Raw genomic sequence first — 14073 nt, 5'->3', positions numbered from 1 at the left:
CGCGCCTACCCCAACATACCGCGTTTTCCGACACAACGTGCGGAGGTGATCTATGTTTCTCAACCTGTCAGTGATGCGAAGTTATGCTCTGCGGGAGAATCAAAGTAGTAGAATAGGGTTTTGCTAACGGTTACTGTTTTGTCTTTTTAATACGCTCCCTTTTGGCTGTTTACCGGATATATGAGAAATATGCTACCCTTATTCCTGCGCTCAGCTTCAAATCCTCAATTTGTGCTATTTGATAGGAGATAGGTTGGCCGGCGGTTTAACTGTAACACAAATCAAAAGTTGGTTGGTCTGGTTTTGTATTATAGAGACTTTAAACTCTAAAAGTTCATTCGTTCTGATCAAATTAAAACAATTTTTTTTATCTTTTTATATTATGCAATATTTGTCTTTTCTAGTTCACAGCATAGTATTTATATTTACTGTTCCCTAACGAATACAGTGTTGCCAGGTATTATTTCCAAGGGTCGCTCCTCTTATTACATGCCAAAAGAACGGAGAGCGCAATAGCGCTCTTCTTGTTTTATGCTAATAGTATTGACTTGGCATCTACTAACATAGGATTTCGTCTTTCGGGAACATATTGGGGATACAAATTCAATAAATTTAGATTCTATTGCTTGTTGCTCATTCATTTTTCGATGGTTTTAAGAGATTTGCCAAAATCTACCAAGACGAAATTGAAGGGTAGTAATAAATATGACGGTAAGGCAAAAAGATAAAATTCAATTTTCTCAATACGTGATAGAGGACTTAACTCACTTTGAGCAGCAAATCATTGTTGTGAATGGGATTGTGTAATTCTAGTTTTCTCTTTTCAACAACAAAATCTTCAAATATAAATAAGTGGATGTTGTTAAATTTTATAAATGTGATTATGTGTTTTTTTTTCTTTTAACACAACTTTTGTGACCTGATCAGTTATCTAGGTTCATTAGTATTTTTTTAAATAAAGGGTGTGTCACATCAAATTGCATCACGGAAAAAACGCTGTAGAAATTCGCCCAGTAGACCGATCCTTTTGTAAATTTTAGACAGTAAAATAAAAACTATTAAACAACTCTTGGCATTTTCTTTTTATTCATACTTCGAGCCCAAGCCCGTATGCTCGCACCTTCCTCTTTACCCCGTCCATAAGGTTCTGTACAACGTCAGGTTGTAGTTTTTTTTAACAGAAATCCATTTTCTCTTGAAGTCCGCCTCCGATTTGACAACTTTTGGGTTCTTCCGGAGGGCCTGCTTCATAATCGCCCAATATTTCTCTATTGGGCGAAGCTCCGGCGCGTTGGGCGGGTTCATTTCCTTTGGCACGAAGGTGAACCCGTTGGCTTCGTACCACTCCAACGCGTCCTTTGAATAGTGGCACGAAGCGAGATCCGGCCAGAAGATGGTCGGGCCCTCGTGCTGCTTCAATAGTGGTAGTAAGCGCTTCTGTAGGCACTCCTTAAGGTAAACCTGCCCGTGTTTACCGTGCCGGTCATCACGAAGGGGGCGCTCCGCTTTCCGCAAGAGCAGATAGCTTGCCACACCATGTAATTTTTGGCAAACTTGGATAGTTTCTGCTTGCGAATCTCCTCCGGAACGCTGAATTTGTCCTCTGCGGAGAAGAAAACAGGCCCGGCAGCTGACGAAAGTCCGCTTTGACGTAGGTTTCGTCGTCCATTACCAGGCAATGCGGCTTCGTCAGCATTTCGGTGTACAGCTTCTGGGTTCGTGTCTTCCTCACCATGTTTTGCCTTTCGTCGCGGTTAGGAGCCTTCTGAACCTTGTATGTACGCAGGCCCTCCCGCTGCTTGGTCCGCTGGACGAATGAACTTGACAAATTCAGCTTATTGGCGACATCCCGGACCGAACTTCTCGGATCACGTCTAAACTGCTTAACTAGGCGCTTGTGATATTTTTCACTGACGGATCATACATTTTTGCCGTTCTTCACCTTCCGGTCGATGGTTAGGTTCTCGAAGTATCGTTTTAGTACTCTGCTGACCGTGGATTGGACGATTCCCAGCATCTTACCGATGTCCCGATGTGACAACTCCGGATTCTCGAAATGAGTGCACAGGATTAATTCACGACGCTCTTTTTCGTTCGACGACATTTTTCCAAATTTACGAAAAATTGACAGTGAAGCATGGCCAACGTGATCTATACACTCTTATCTGATTATAAGCGAAAGCTGTAAAGGGTGTGTCACATCAAATTGCATCACGGAAAAAACGCTGTAGAAATTTAATTTTTAGGAATTATATCTTATAAAATCAAAACTTTTAAATTTAGTTGCTTTAGTAATTAGCATCATTGTATCCGTTTATATCAATGAATGAAAACAAGATAAAAAAAAGAAATGTACAATATTTCTGGAAGAAGATCAATAAATCTACCTACAACCTCATTTGATAACTTCTACTGGATGGTCCTTCCCAACTAAATTCACCTTGGTAGATCCTGGACATAATATCAACGCGACCAGAAAATTGCTGCTGGCGGAAGGCTTACCTGCAGTAATAGATTTGGTCTTCGGTTGGATGGTTTGTGGTGGTACTTCAGCACCGAATCCAACAGCAAATATTAAGTGTGATTTAAAAATGTCTGGTAATTTGGATGGTTTTGTTGCGAGGTTTTGTAATTTTGAAGATATTGGATTGACGAAAACACTTTCTCTCCTGTAGAAGTGCGAATATGAGGAATATTTCACACGAACAGTCAGCCGATCACCAGTAGGCCGATAATTTTGTAATCTCTCACGAGACAAATCATGATCGTTTCGGATACTGAGAAAATGTTTAGACAAATCAATATAGTACCTGAGGATAATCCACCGCAATGCATCGTATGACGCTTTTCTCCCGCAGAGGAAATACAGACATTCAAGTTGAATACGGTTTCGTATGGAACTAAACTATTTTTAGCCACCCGAGTTCGACGACAATTGGAGACAGCCATTGGCCGCGGGGGCTGGAAACCGAAAACAGATGTGTTCAGGTAGAAATTTAATATTCTGACTCTTGAACCAACATCCATTGTGAACAAGCGAAAGGTTTTATGAGTCCAGTTCCTCTCGTTAGGCGTTCCCTCCTAGTCCTGTTCAGCTATTACATAAGTGGTGACTGTCGAGTCCAGTTCCAGCTTCTACCAAGAAGGAGGTGGTCCTCCGAAAACCGCAGCTACTAAGAAAGTGGTAGCCCCTCCGTACGACAAGTTGGATGCAAGTCTCCGACAGGTTGAATATAACGAATCAAAGAATCAAAATAATAAGTTATGATCAATACACCCTAGCGTTGGCAGAAAACATTTCTTCTTCGGCAGAAAGAATGCTTTTTCATGTATTGAAGGGTCAAATGAGCAAATAAAATCATCTGTTTCAAAAGCTTTGAAATGTTTGTATGTATGAGACACACATCTTTTTCTTCTTTTCTTTTCTAATGTTTTGGGAGTGTGAGTTTTGGGAGTGTTTTCTATGTTTTGGGAGTGTACCCATAAAAAGTCCAAAATATTAGGCTGTCAAAAAAGTCCTGCGGTATTTTTTTTGAATTTTCATTTGTTCATAAAATTAGTTACGATCATCTGTTTTAAGTCAAATATGCGCCGTTTTGTTCGATGACTTGTTCCCAACGAGATGCCAACTTCATAATACCCCTGTTATAGAAGCTCGCTTCCTTATTGGCAAAAAACTCGGATAGCCAATTTTCACAGGCCTCTTTTGTGGCTAACTTCTGACTACCTAGCTCGTTCGCCATGGACAAAAACAGGTGGTAGTCACTTGGTGCAAGGTCCGGACTTTACGGCGGAGGCAAAAGAACCTCCCATCCGAGCTCCCGGAGCTTCTGGCGCGTCACCAAAGAAGTGTGTGGCCTGGCGTTGTCCTGATGGAAGACAATGCGGCCTCTGTTTATCAAAGATGGCCTCTTCTTCATGAGTGCTACCTTCAAGCGGTCCAGTTGTTGGCAGTACAGGTCCGAATTGAGCGTTTGGCCATAGGGAAGCAGCTCATAATAGATTATTCCTTGACAATCCCACCAAACACACAGCAGAACCTTCCTGGCCGTTAATGAGGGCTTGGCCACCGTCTGAGCCGCTTCAGCGGGCTTCGACCACGACCGTTTGCGCTTCACGTTGTCGTAAGTGACCCACTTTTCATCGCCAGTCACCATCCGCTTCAGAAACGGGTCGATTTTGTTGCGATTCAGCAGCGGTTCACATGCGTCGATACGGTCAAAGATGTTTTTTGCGTCAACGTGTGTGGCACCCATACATCGAGCTTCTTTGTGAATCCAAGCTTCTTCAAATGGTTAATAACGGTTTGATGACTTATCCCCAGCTCTTGACCGATGCTACGGCTGCTACTATGCCGGTCTTTCTCGGCTAATTCAGCGATATTGTCGCAATTTTCGACGACAGGCCTTCAGGAGCGTGGCGCATCTTCGCCGACCTCTACACCAAAACGAAAACGTTGAAACCATCGTTGTGCGGTGGAAATGGAAACTGTATCGGGTCCATAAACTGCACATATTTTATTGGCAGCTTGAGATGCATTTTTGCCTTTGTCATAGTAGTACTGTAAAATATGTCGGATTTTCTCTTTATTTTGCTCTATAACTCACGAACGACTTAACCAAACAAAACACTGTCAAGGACTATATTATAGCGCGCAAAAATACCTTTCCAACAAGCTATAGTATGACTCGATACAATGAATACAACTAGAACTACGCGCTTACAACGACACCTCGCGAAAATACCGCAGGACTTTTTTGACAGCCTAATATGTCAGCGGGGATCGAACCAAGGCCGGCTAGAATGCAAGGCTATTTTACACGACCACGCTATCCACATTGCCACTGGTGCTGTTGCACAAAGGCGTGATAATATTACACCTCATTATGAAACGAAGTTGGAAAGCGTTTTCTAAGAGTAGAAAGGAGTGCATAAACGTTTCTCGGTCTGGGCCGTGTATGTGACGAAGTATGCGAAAAGCTTTAATGCGTGCTTATTTGCAATGTCTCTTGTTTCACTCGCTCATATAGCGCATTTTCTGTTGTTTTTAGGCTCATTTAACGTAATACATCGGGATACCAAAACATGTATAAAAATTAAATTTGGGTGTACTAATTTCCTTCTAGTTCCAATCGTTGATAAACTAAATTTCTCTCTAATGATAAGATATTTGAATCAATTGCAATCACCAATACAGATGCCGCATGCTTTTTTACCGATTTCTTTCAGAGAACCTATAGCACTTCGTTCCCAGTAGTCGATTATGGCTGATTCAATTACTTCCCTTCTCACAACATAATCCTTCCACTCATTCAGTTCATCATAGCTGAAGTCAATGTTTACACCTATACAGCTGAAGAACTGTGTTAGCTCGTTGGTTACTCTTGTAGCACATCTGTTTAATCGATAACTAACAGACAGGACTATCTCAACATATGAAGACAACACTGATCACATCTATCCCCAAAACTGGTAACGTTCACCGCTACGATAACTATCGTGCAATATCATTTTCTCGCTTACTGAGTCATCCTTGAAAAAAAAACTGTTCACAAACTGTTCTTTACTATTTAGATTCGCGAGATCCCTGATTGCCGTTGTACAACACGTGGACACGGGTTCATCCTGCATAGATTCACGTTTAACATAAAAATTCAACCAATCAAAACGTGAGTTTTAGCGCGTTCGAATAATACTTGACATTTTACAATTATTTTTGTTTACAAAAAAAAATAATTTTATTTATTACTAGCTAACCCGGCAAACTTCGTCCCGCCCATTTACTTGATTAATTCTCGAGTAATGCAGAAATTTGTGTTTTATTTGTATGGCAGCCACCCCTAAGAGAGGGGGGAGGGGTATCTAACCACCATAGAAACATTCATTGCACCCTAAAGTTTCCATATGCCTAATTTGGTTTAATTTGCTTCATTAATTCTCGGGTAATGCAAAAATTTGTGTTTCATTTGTACGGCAGCCCCCTCTAAGAGAGGGGGAAGGAGTATCTTAACACCATAGAAACATTTATTGCATCCTAAAACCTCCACATGCCAAATTTGGTTTCATTTGCTTGATTAATTCTCGAGTAATGCAGAAATTTGTGTTCCATTTGTATGGCAGCCTCCCCTTTGAGTGGGGGAAGGACTGTCTAACCATCATAGAAACATTTATTGCACCCTAAAACTTTCACATGTCAACTTTGGTTTCGTTTGCTTGGTTAATTTCCGAGTAATGCAGAAATTTGTGTTTCATTTGTATGGCAGCCCCCCCTTAGAGAGGGGGGAGGGGTCTCAAAATATCACGAAAACCTTCCCGGCCCCAAAAACCCCTACATACCAATTTTCATGTCGATCGGTTCAGTAGTTTCCGAGTCTATAAGAATCAGACAGACAGACAGACATCACTTCATTTTTATATATATAGATAGATGATGGATGCGTAGAAATATTTCCAATCAATTGATGCAAACATCTTTGGAGCTGTCCACATACCACGTGGACAACTTTAGGGGGGGTAGGGGTTACGAAAATGTCCACGCTTGTCCACGGTGAGGGAGGAGAGGGTTTTGATACTGTCCACGTGGACACGTTAAGTATTTTTTAAAGTAAAACATTCAAGTTAGTAGTCAAAATTGAATGAGATATGTTTTGTATTTACACGATTTTTTGAACTTCACGCCCGCCCTGAGTATAACTCAGTATTCATCAATAAAAATACTGAATTGCCTGAGAGTGCTGTTCGGTCAAACATCCATATTTTATCATCTGACTGAACCTCTTTCCTTTCCTTTCCTGAAATGTATATTCTGAAGGTAACGCACATGAACTAGGATCCAATTTATTCCAATCGGTAATAGAGGGCCATTAAATCCGCCAGGATGAAGACACCCAATAACAAAAAGAATGTTGGATTTTTGTAGTACAGTGGAACCTCGATTGTCCACGAGCGGATGATCCGCGGTGCGGTAATTCTATGGACTTTCCCGGAATTGATCAGTGAGTGATAGGCTTTTGCTATTTTGTTTTGGTTATGGCTTTTACATTAATTGACCCCTGGTGTGTACGACTTTACAGATGCATAGTTTAATGATGCCTGTATTCATAAAACATAGTTATCATGCCGAAATATTTTTTTTTGTGTTCGTTTCTCATTTTTAGTAATTGATTACGTTATCCGCGATTTTCGTAATCCGCGGAGGCCTTGCCGCACTATTCCGCGGATAATCGGGGTTCTACTGTATTAAAAATCACGACTTAATTGCGGGTTGAATTCAGCTTGATGACAAAACTGTTAGTTTTTTTTCGAGAACTCCCAAATCACCGAAATCACAGAAACGAAACATCACGAAAAACATGCATGCAACATGCAACACTGCGTGGACTACATATTAACCCATATTACGGAACCCGATCGCATTTGACATATCGCAATCCGAACGAAATAAACTTTTGCATTCCGCATTTCAAGGTTGCAACATTTGTACAATCCGATAGGATCTGACTCGATCAGATTAAGGGGGATAGAGACCGAATTTCGGACGTTTCTTCGAGCTCTGAAAAAGTAAAACAAAGAATATTTTTACCATCCATTATATCACTATTTGTTTATCTATCTTTCAACAATAAAACGAAAATTGAACGAAAAAAAAAATATCCATAATTAGAAGCTGATCAAGTGAGGGGGTTCAAATAAAAAAGTTGTGCCATGGCGTACAAGATTCCAGCACTTCTGGTTCTCTGAAATAAACGAATCGAACAGATTCTGAATCAGTAAAGATGCCACTATCGCATGAACCTCGGTGAGTCAAAAACGTGTTTTTCGATAAAATGGCGGAAAATTTGAAGAAAAAAATGCTGTTTAAAACATTTTTTTTAAGTTTCTTGATTTTTTTAAAATAGTAAAGTTACAAAATTATGAGTTTTTATAGGTTCATGCGATTGAAAGATACATACAGATTGTATTCATATAAACATAGATCGGATAAGTAGAACTTGAGATATCGTGTAAGCCAGTTTGAAAAAAAAATTAGTGGGTTATATTATATCTAGGTTCACGTGGAACTACCTTAGCTGAGCAATCATTCGTTTGTATTGATTAAATTCTTGATTGAATGAAACAGTTTCCAAATTCAATTGAGTTCAATATATTTGCTCTGTGAGTGAAAAAAATGAACAAATGCCGTGTAAAGTCAATTCATTTATTGTGATTGATTGTTCTTCGTTACAAGTAAATTTAATGACGGACCTTTTACGTTTGGTATGATGACTAGAACAAAATATATGTACGGAAGAATTATCAAACGTTTGATGAACCAGCCTAAGGCTGAAAATCTTTCCAATAAAGACAAAAAAAAATTATCAAACGATTATTTTATTTTACATTTCCCTCTGAAGTTTACATCCCAAAAGTGTACATACTTCTCGAATCTCGAATTTGCTTGAAACTGGGAAGTTCATTCGCTTCTAGTGGCTGCACGATTTTCCCAGGTTCCTAAGTTTAGAAGATCATGTTAGGACAGACATATTCCACTCTGCACAAAGGCAAGCGAGGACAAAAGTACTCGCAGTTTGCATTTATTTGCAGAGCCGATTTCCCCAGAAACCACGGTTTTGAAGTCTGTGTTAGGGAAACACATTTCAATCGGAACAAAAATACTCCCGATTTGTATGAATTCGCAATGCCGATTTCCCCACGCTTCATGGATTTGAAGTCTGTGTTAGGGAAACACATTCCAGTCGGAACAAAAATACCCCCGACTTGCATGAATTTGAAATACCGATTTCTCCAGGCACCTTGGTTTAGAAATCTCTATTAGGGAACAGATTTCGGTGGGAACAAAAGCTCCCCCTACTTTCGTGTGTTCTTTTTCTTCTTTTTGGCTTTAAGAGGGTTTAAACTTTTCAGTTCACTCGCCTCTAGGCTCTTTCGTGTGCTTGCAATGCCGATTTCGCTGCTTGGTTTTAAAGTCTGTGTTAGGGAACATTTTTCGATGAGAACAAAAGTCCCCCTACTTTCATGTATTTGCAATGCCGATTTCCCCAAGGCTGCTTGGTTTTGGTGGCTGTGTTAGGGAAACCGTAAATCGGGCCATCAAAACGATGCAGTTAGATAACGCCTAATATTTTACAGTTATTCAATTGTTTATCTAATGAAAAACAACATTTTGTTAGTTGCGATAGATGCGTAGAAATATTCCCTATCAAGTGATGCAAACATCTCTCCTATCCAGTACGAAATGTTCGAGCTATAAGCATTCGAAATCTTTCATTTTTTCCTGCATGTTCTGTGTTTAGGTTTTCATTTTACCCTCCATATATTCCGGTTAGACGTAGTCCCACGTCAAAAACATATTTCGAGAAAAACACGTTTGAAGTTAATTGTTATGGCCGTACTAGATAAAATATCGTAGTGATGCGAAATGGCTATAACGTGGTAAATAATGAGATTTTCGAAAAGTCTCTCCTATGGTATATTCTTCAATGTCTGAATTAGAGAAATAATATGAAGAAATGAAATTGATTTTTTCAAATTTCTAGACTAGAATACCCCCTTAAAGAACGCAACATTGTGCTAATTTCAAATCCGACCGGATTCCGGAATAAGGGTTTATTTTACCGAAAAACACTTGAAGGGACTTATCTCAATCTGCGATTCGTTTCATAAACGCGACAAAAATACATATTGGTAACGAAAAAGGAAAGGCAAATCATTTACAAGAATGTTGAGTTAAAAAAATCTTAGCCCGAAGCAGGTTTTCGCTTGAAGAAAGTTATGGCAGGGTCTGGTAGGACTGGAAGAAAATCTGTATCATGAGCATCTAGCAACTAGTTTCGATGAATTCCAACAAGTACTGCTAGCAGCTGAACGTTTGAAAATCAACGATCCAGAACGCTTCTAGGGCACTAATAAAACTCCACCCGCCTTACACACCAGATATTGCATCTTCTGATTATTAACTGTTAAGATTCTTGTAAGAACTTCAACTTACTGCATAGCATAAGTTCTGAGAGGATGGAATTCTCAAGTTGCATGAAGGATGCTGAAATACTCAAACAAAAAAAAAAGACAAATCGTTGCCATTGGTAAGGCTATAATTTTTATCAACAAACATATGGAATAGAAAATAGAAACAAACCTGAAATGAAATTTAAGCGAAAAAAATAGAATTTCTTGATTTTTTCCTTAAAACCGGAGGAATGTCCACGTGGACAACAGGGTGAGGGGTATAAGAAATGTCCACGCTTGTCCACGGAGGGGGAGGGGGGTGTCTAAAATCATGCTTTTTCTGTCCACGTGGTATGTGGACAGCCCCTTTGCGACCTATTAAGAAACGAGCAAGTTATAAGCGTTTGAAATCTTGCATTATTTCCTACATGATCAGTGTTTAGATTTTCAATCCACCCCCATTTTCTCCATTCAATTATTGATTTTCAGGGTAAGTATTTGAGGCATGTGCTCCTCAGAGAAATAATAATTGATACGTTGGTAACAGTAATCCAGTTCCGTAAACTCGGCAACCCTGCATTTACAGGAAAGGTTCTCCCGCTCTCGGCTAAATGCAATGCGAGTGCTGTTTAGCTCCCGCCGCATGTCGTTCTATCAATGACGACTTGTCGTAGAAGTGCGACGGGGTGGCACAAGTGGTTCTGAAAGGGTTGACCACGTGGGGGAGGTAGAGGGTACTAGCGCCGAGGAAGACCCAACAATCGACTTATTTTCGAGTTACTTCGCCCTAATATGTGTGTTACACCGAGCGCGCGGGTTCGGAAGGAATCACGTGGCGGAGAAGCTCTGCAAAAGGACCATCAGCGATAGGGAGAGCAACAGCGGGCAGCAGCTGCTCCAGCTTGCGGTGGACACGTGTGAGGTGAAACACTCTTGGTGTGTCTGTTCCTACGTATTCGGTTTGCTTTGGACACGACTCGGTAGGGGCGCGCGTGTGTGTGCCTCGACTGCTAACTTCGCCGAGACTAGCGAAGAGAAGTACCGATCTAAACTCATCGCCCGCTACGGCTATGTGTTAAGTAATGTTAGGGGTCGGCTAACTTGATGTGATGGCAATTTTTTGCCAAAGGAGCAGCAGCATTCCGGCTAGAAGCGAAGGTTAGCCAAGTGTCTGTTGGCTTTCTTCGGGAATGCTATGGTATTCGAAGTAATTAGCGTGTGACAGTGCTACCCATCAATCGCAACACTTGCAACGATCCAGTGTCAAATTAATTGGAAATAGTGCGAAAAATTACGGTGTGTGATTTTGTGATTTTGTTCATTTGCTCATTACATTACGAAAACAGCAGCACCAGCTGAAGGGGATACTGACACGGCGAGAAAAAACTACGCCAAACATCGAGTGTGAATGGCGAATAGAACAGTTAACTATCAAAATGTGAGTCAAACGAGCGTATCTAGAACATCTTGTTTTTCTTGTTATTTTGCAGTCAGCTATGCAACAAAAGAAACTAAACAACAATTGTTATAGACGCTGGGTTATGGGGACATTCAAATAGTTCTATTTTTAATCTGTTTGTATTCTGTCGGTGTTTTTCTTTCTGTGCGTTTTGCGTCCCAAAGAAGGGTTTCGATGTGTTGGTATGGGGGAAATTCTACGAGACTGTATGAGTTTTCGGCGAGACATTACACCGCCCGGCCCAGTGGGCTGACAGCTGTGTGACGTTACTTGCCGCGATGTTTGTCGGTTCTCGGCTCGGCCCAAGTATACGAAGATTTGTTTATGCGTATCGCAAAATGGGATAATCTCCTTCCTCTTGTATATATGGGTAGGGTCACTGCAGAGATTGTGGAGAGTTGCTCGTCTGGTAAACTGAGGTTTTTAAATTCTATTATTTCAAAGCGATATATGCCTTCTACAAAAGAAGACAAAATGTAAACCAGGGAGAAATTTTGGAAAAAAAGTAGAAAGGTCTGTGCGTAGAGGCTCGGACGAAGATTTGACGTAGCACTTTGAGGACTATTGCTTTTGAATTGAGTTTTTTAACTGTTCAGAAATCCTTAAATTTACCTCAAGCAAAACTTCAAATTGTGGCCCTAGAAAAATCGTTTGTTATATAAACTGAACTAAACATCAAATGGGTTGCGAGAGTTTTTTTTTTACTAAATTTATTTTCAAATGGCTCGACAACATTAAGTAACAATGAGCCGTGTTTATGAATAGGGAAAAGCCTCTTTGAGTAGAACAATGCCAATGTTCTTTCTCAAAAAGGCATAAAAACCCTATTATCTTTTCGAAAAATGTTATAATATGGACAAACAATATGACAAAATTCACAATGAGATAATATTATAGGCTTCTTGTTTAAGCTTCTTATTGCAGAGATGTCCATCTCCTAGGAACTAGTTATCTCCTTGGGACTAGGGAAGGGATGAAAATCTGCTCACTTTTCGAATTCTGAAGAAAAAAGTTGAAATAGAGAAAAGGAAACGCTAATAATAAAAATTAAAACAATGAAAGAAAACTAAACATATATATTCATATGGATTTGAGAAAATCATAAATTAAAGAAATAGCATCGATATTACGAGTAGCCAGAACGTCGCGAATCGGAAAATTAGGTGGCATTCCCTTATTGCGAAAATTTTCTATTAAAGATAACCTGTCATGTTGATACTCAGAACAAAACCACACAATATGATCAATATCCTGATATCCTATACCACACACGCATAGGTTACTATCACTGATGTTAATTCGATTAAGATTGTGTTAATTCGAAAAAGATGTGCATTCGAAGAAGAATGGTTAGACATGAGTCTGCACACTACCCGTATAAAATCACAAGAAAAATTATATCCTTTAAACCATGGTTTGAGAGAAACCCTAGGAATGATAGAATATAGCCATCGGCCTTTATCACTACTATTCCAACTTGACTGCCAAGATACAAGTGCCCGTTCACGAGGAAAATGAAGATATTCATTGAAAGTAATAGGCCTATAGAATAAGTCTCCTTCCATAGTGCCCTTCTTAGCAAGAAAATCTGCTTACTCATTTCCTGGTATCGAACAATGAGACGGAATCCATACGAAAGTGATATTAAATGAACTAGTTATCAGAGCACTTAAAAGTTGATGGATTTCAGATAAGAAATACGACGTATATCTAGTTCTCACTGAACGGAGTACCTCTAAAGAGCTGAGACTATCAGAAAAAATGAAAAAGGGATCTGGGGCCAAGGTCTGAATATGGAGTAAGGCCATGTATATTGCAGCCAATTCTGCAACAAACACCGAACAGGGTAAACTAAGCCTACGGAAAGTGAAGAAGTTGATATTGAATATACCAAAGCCTGTGGATCCATTAAGACTAGATCCATCAGTAAAAAAAGTTTTGGTTGGGTCAATATGTTTATACCTTGACAGGAATATCGCAGGTATAACTAAATGGCGGAGATCATCTGAAATATTATGCACATAATCCTTCATTGACAGGTCAATAGTAATGGAGGAATTGAACAAAATTGAAGGAATGATCTGGAAACCAGATAAAGCAGATGGACTTTCCAAAGTCATAAATTCATGATATAAAGACATTCGCCTAGATCGAACGCCTGAGTTCAACATTTTTTCTAAGTTTGCTATCACCTTCGGATTAAGTGTTTCTCACCGTATTAAAAAACGGAATGATAACTAGAAAAAACGTACGGAAAGAGGAAGTATGCCAACTAGAATTTCTAGGCTCATTGTATGTGTTGACTGCATACATGCTAGAGCAATACGCAAACAGCGATATTGAATCCTTTACAGATGCAAAATATGGGTACAGGCAGCTGACCTGAAGCAAAAACTACCATACTCCATAACAGATAAAATGGTTGTTTTATACAACCTAATCAAATCCTCAGGATGAGCTCCCCACCAAGTTCCTGTTATAGATTGAAGAAAATTTATTCTTTTCGGACATTTTTATTTCAAGTAGCCTATGTGTTTACCCCATGTTCCTTTGGGGTCAAACACAACACCTAAATACTTGAATGACATCGAGTGAGTTTAAGCTGTATATGTGCAGGATGATGTTTTCTTGAGAATACAACCATCTCTGTCTTCTCAGTAGAAAATTCA

The 14073-nt window shown here is 39.7% G+C and overlaps 1 protein-coding gene across 10 annotated transcripts in view; it reads left to right on the top strand.

The window, feature by feature from the left end:
* LOC129761847 (sex determination protein fruitless) overlaps positions 1-14073 on the top strand; it is a 717406-nt gene that overhangs the window by 307661 nt on the left and 395672 nt on the right. Inside the window, exon 1 of one of the 10 annotated variants that reach the window (XM_055759643.1) lies at positions 10808-11383. The exons of the other annotated variants lie outside the window; for them this stretch is intronic. Within the exon in view, the coding sequence (XP_055615618.1) occupies positions 11382-11383 (2 nt within the window). The 5' untranslated portion in view covers positions 10808-11381. Of the gene's footprint in view, positions 1-10807; positions 11384-14073 lie in introns of those variants that run through there. 10 annotated transcript variants of the gene reach the window in all.

This window comes from Toxorhynchites rutilus, chromosome 1 (genome assembly GCF_029784135.1).
Source record: "Toxorhynchites rutilus septentrionalis strain SRP chromosome 1, ASM2978413v1, whole genome shotgun sequence".
NCBI classification, from domain to species: Eukaryota; Metazoa; Arthropoda; class Insecta; order Diptera; family Culicidae; genus Toxorhynchites; species Toxorhynchites rutilus.
This window is presented reverse-complemented; position numbering and strand designations above follow the sequence as displayed.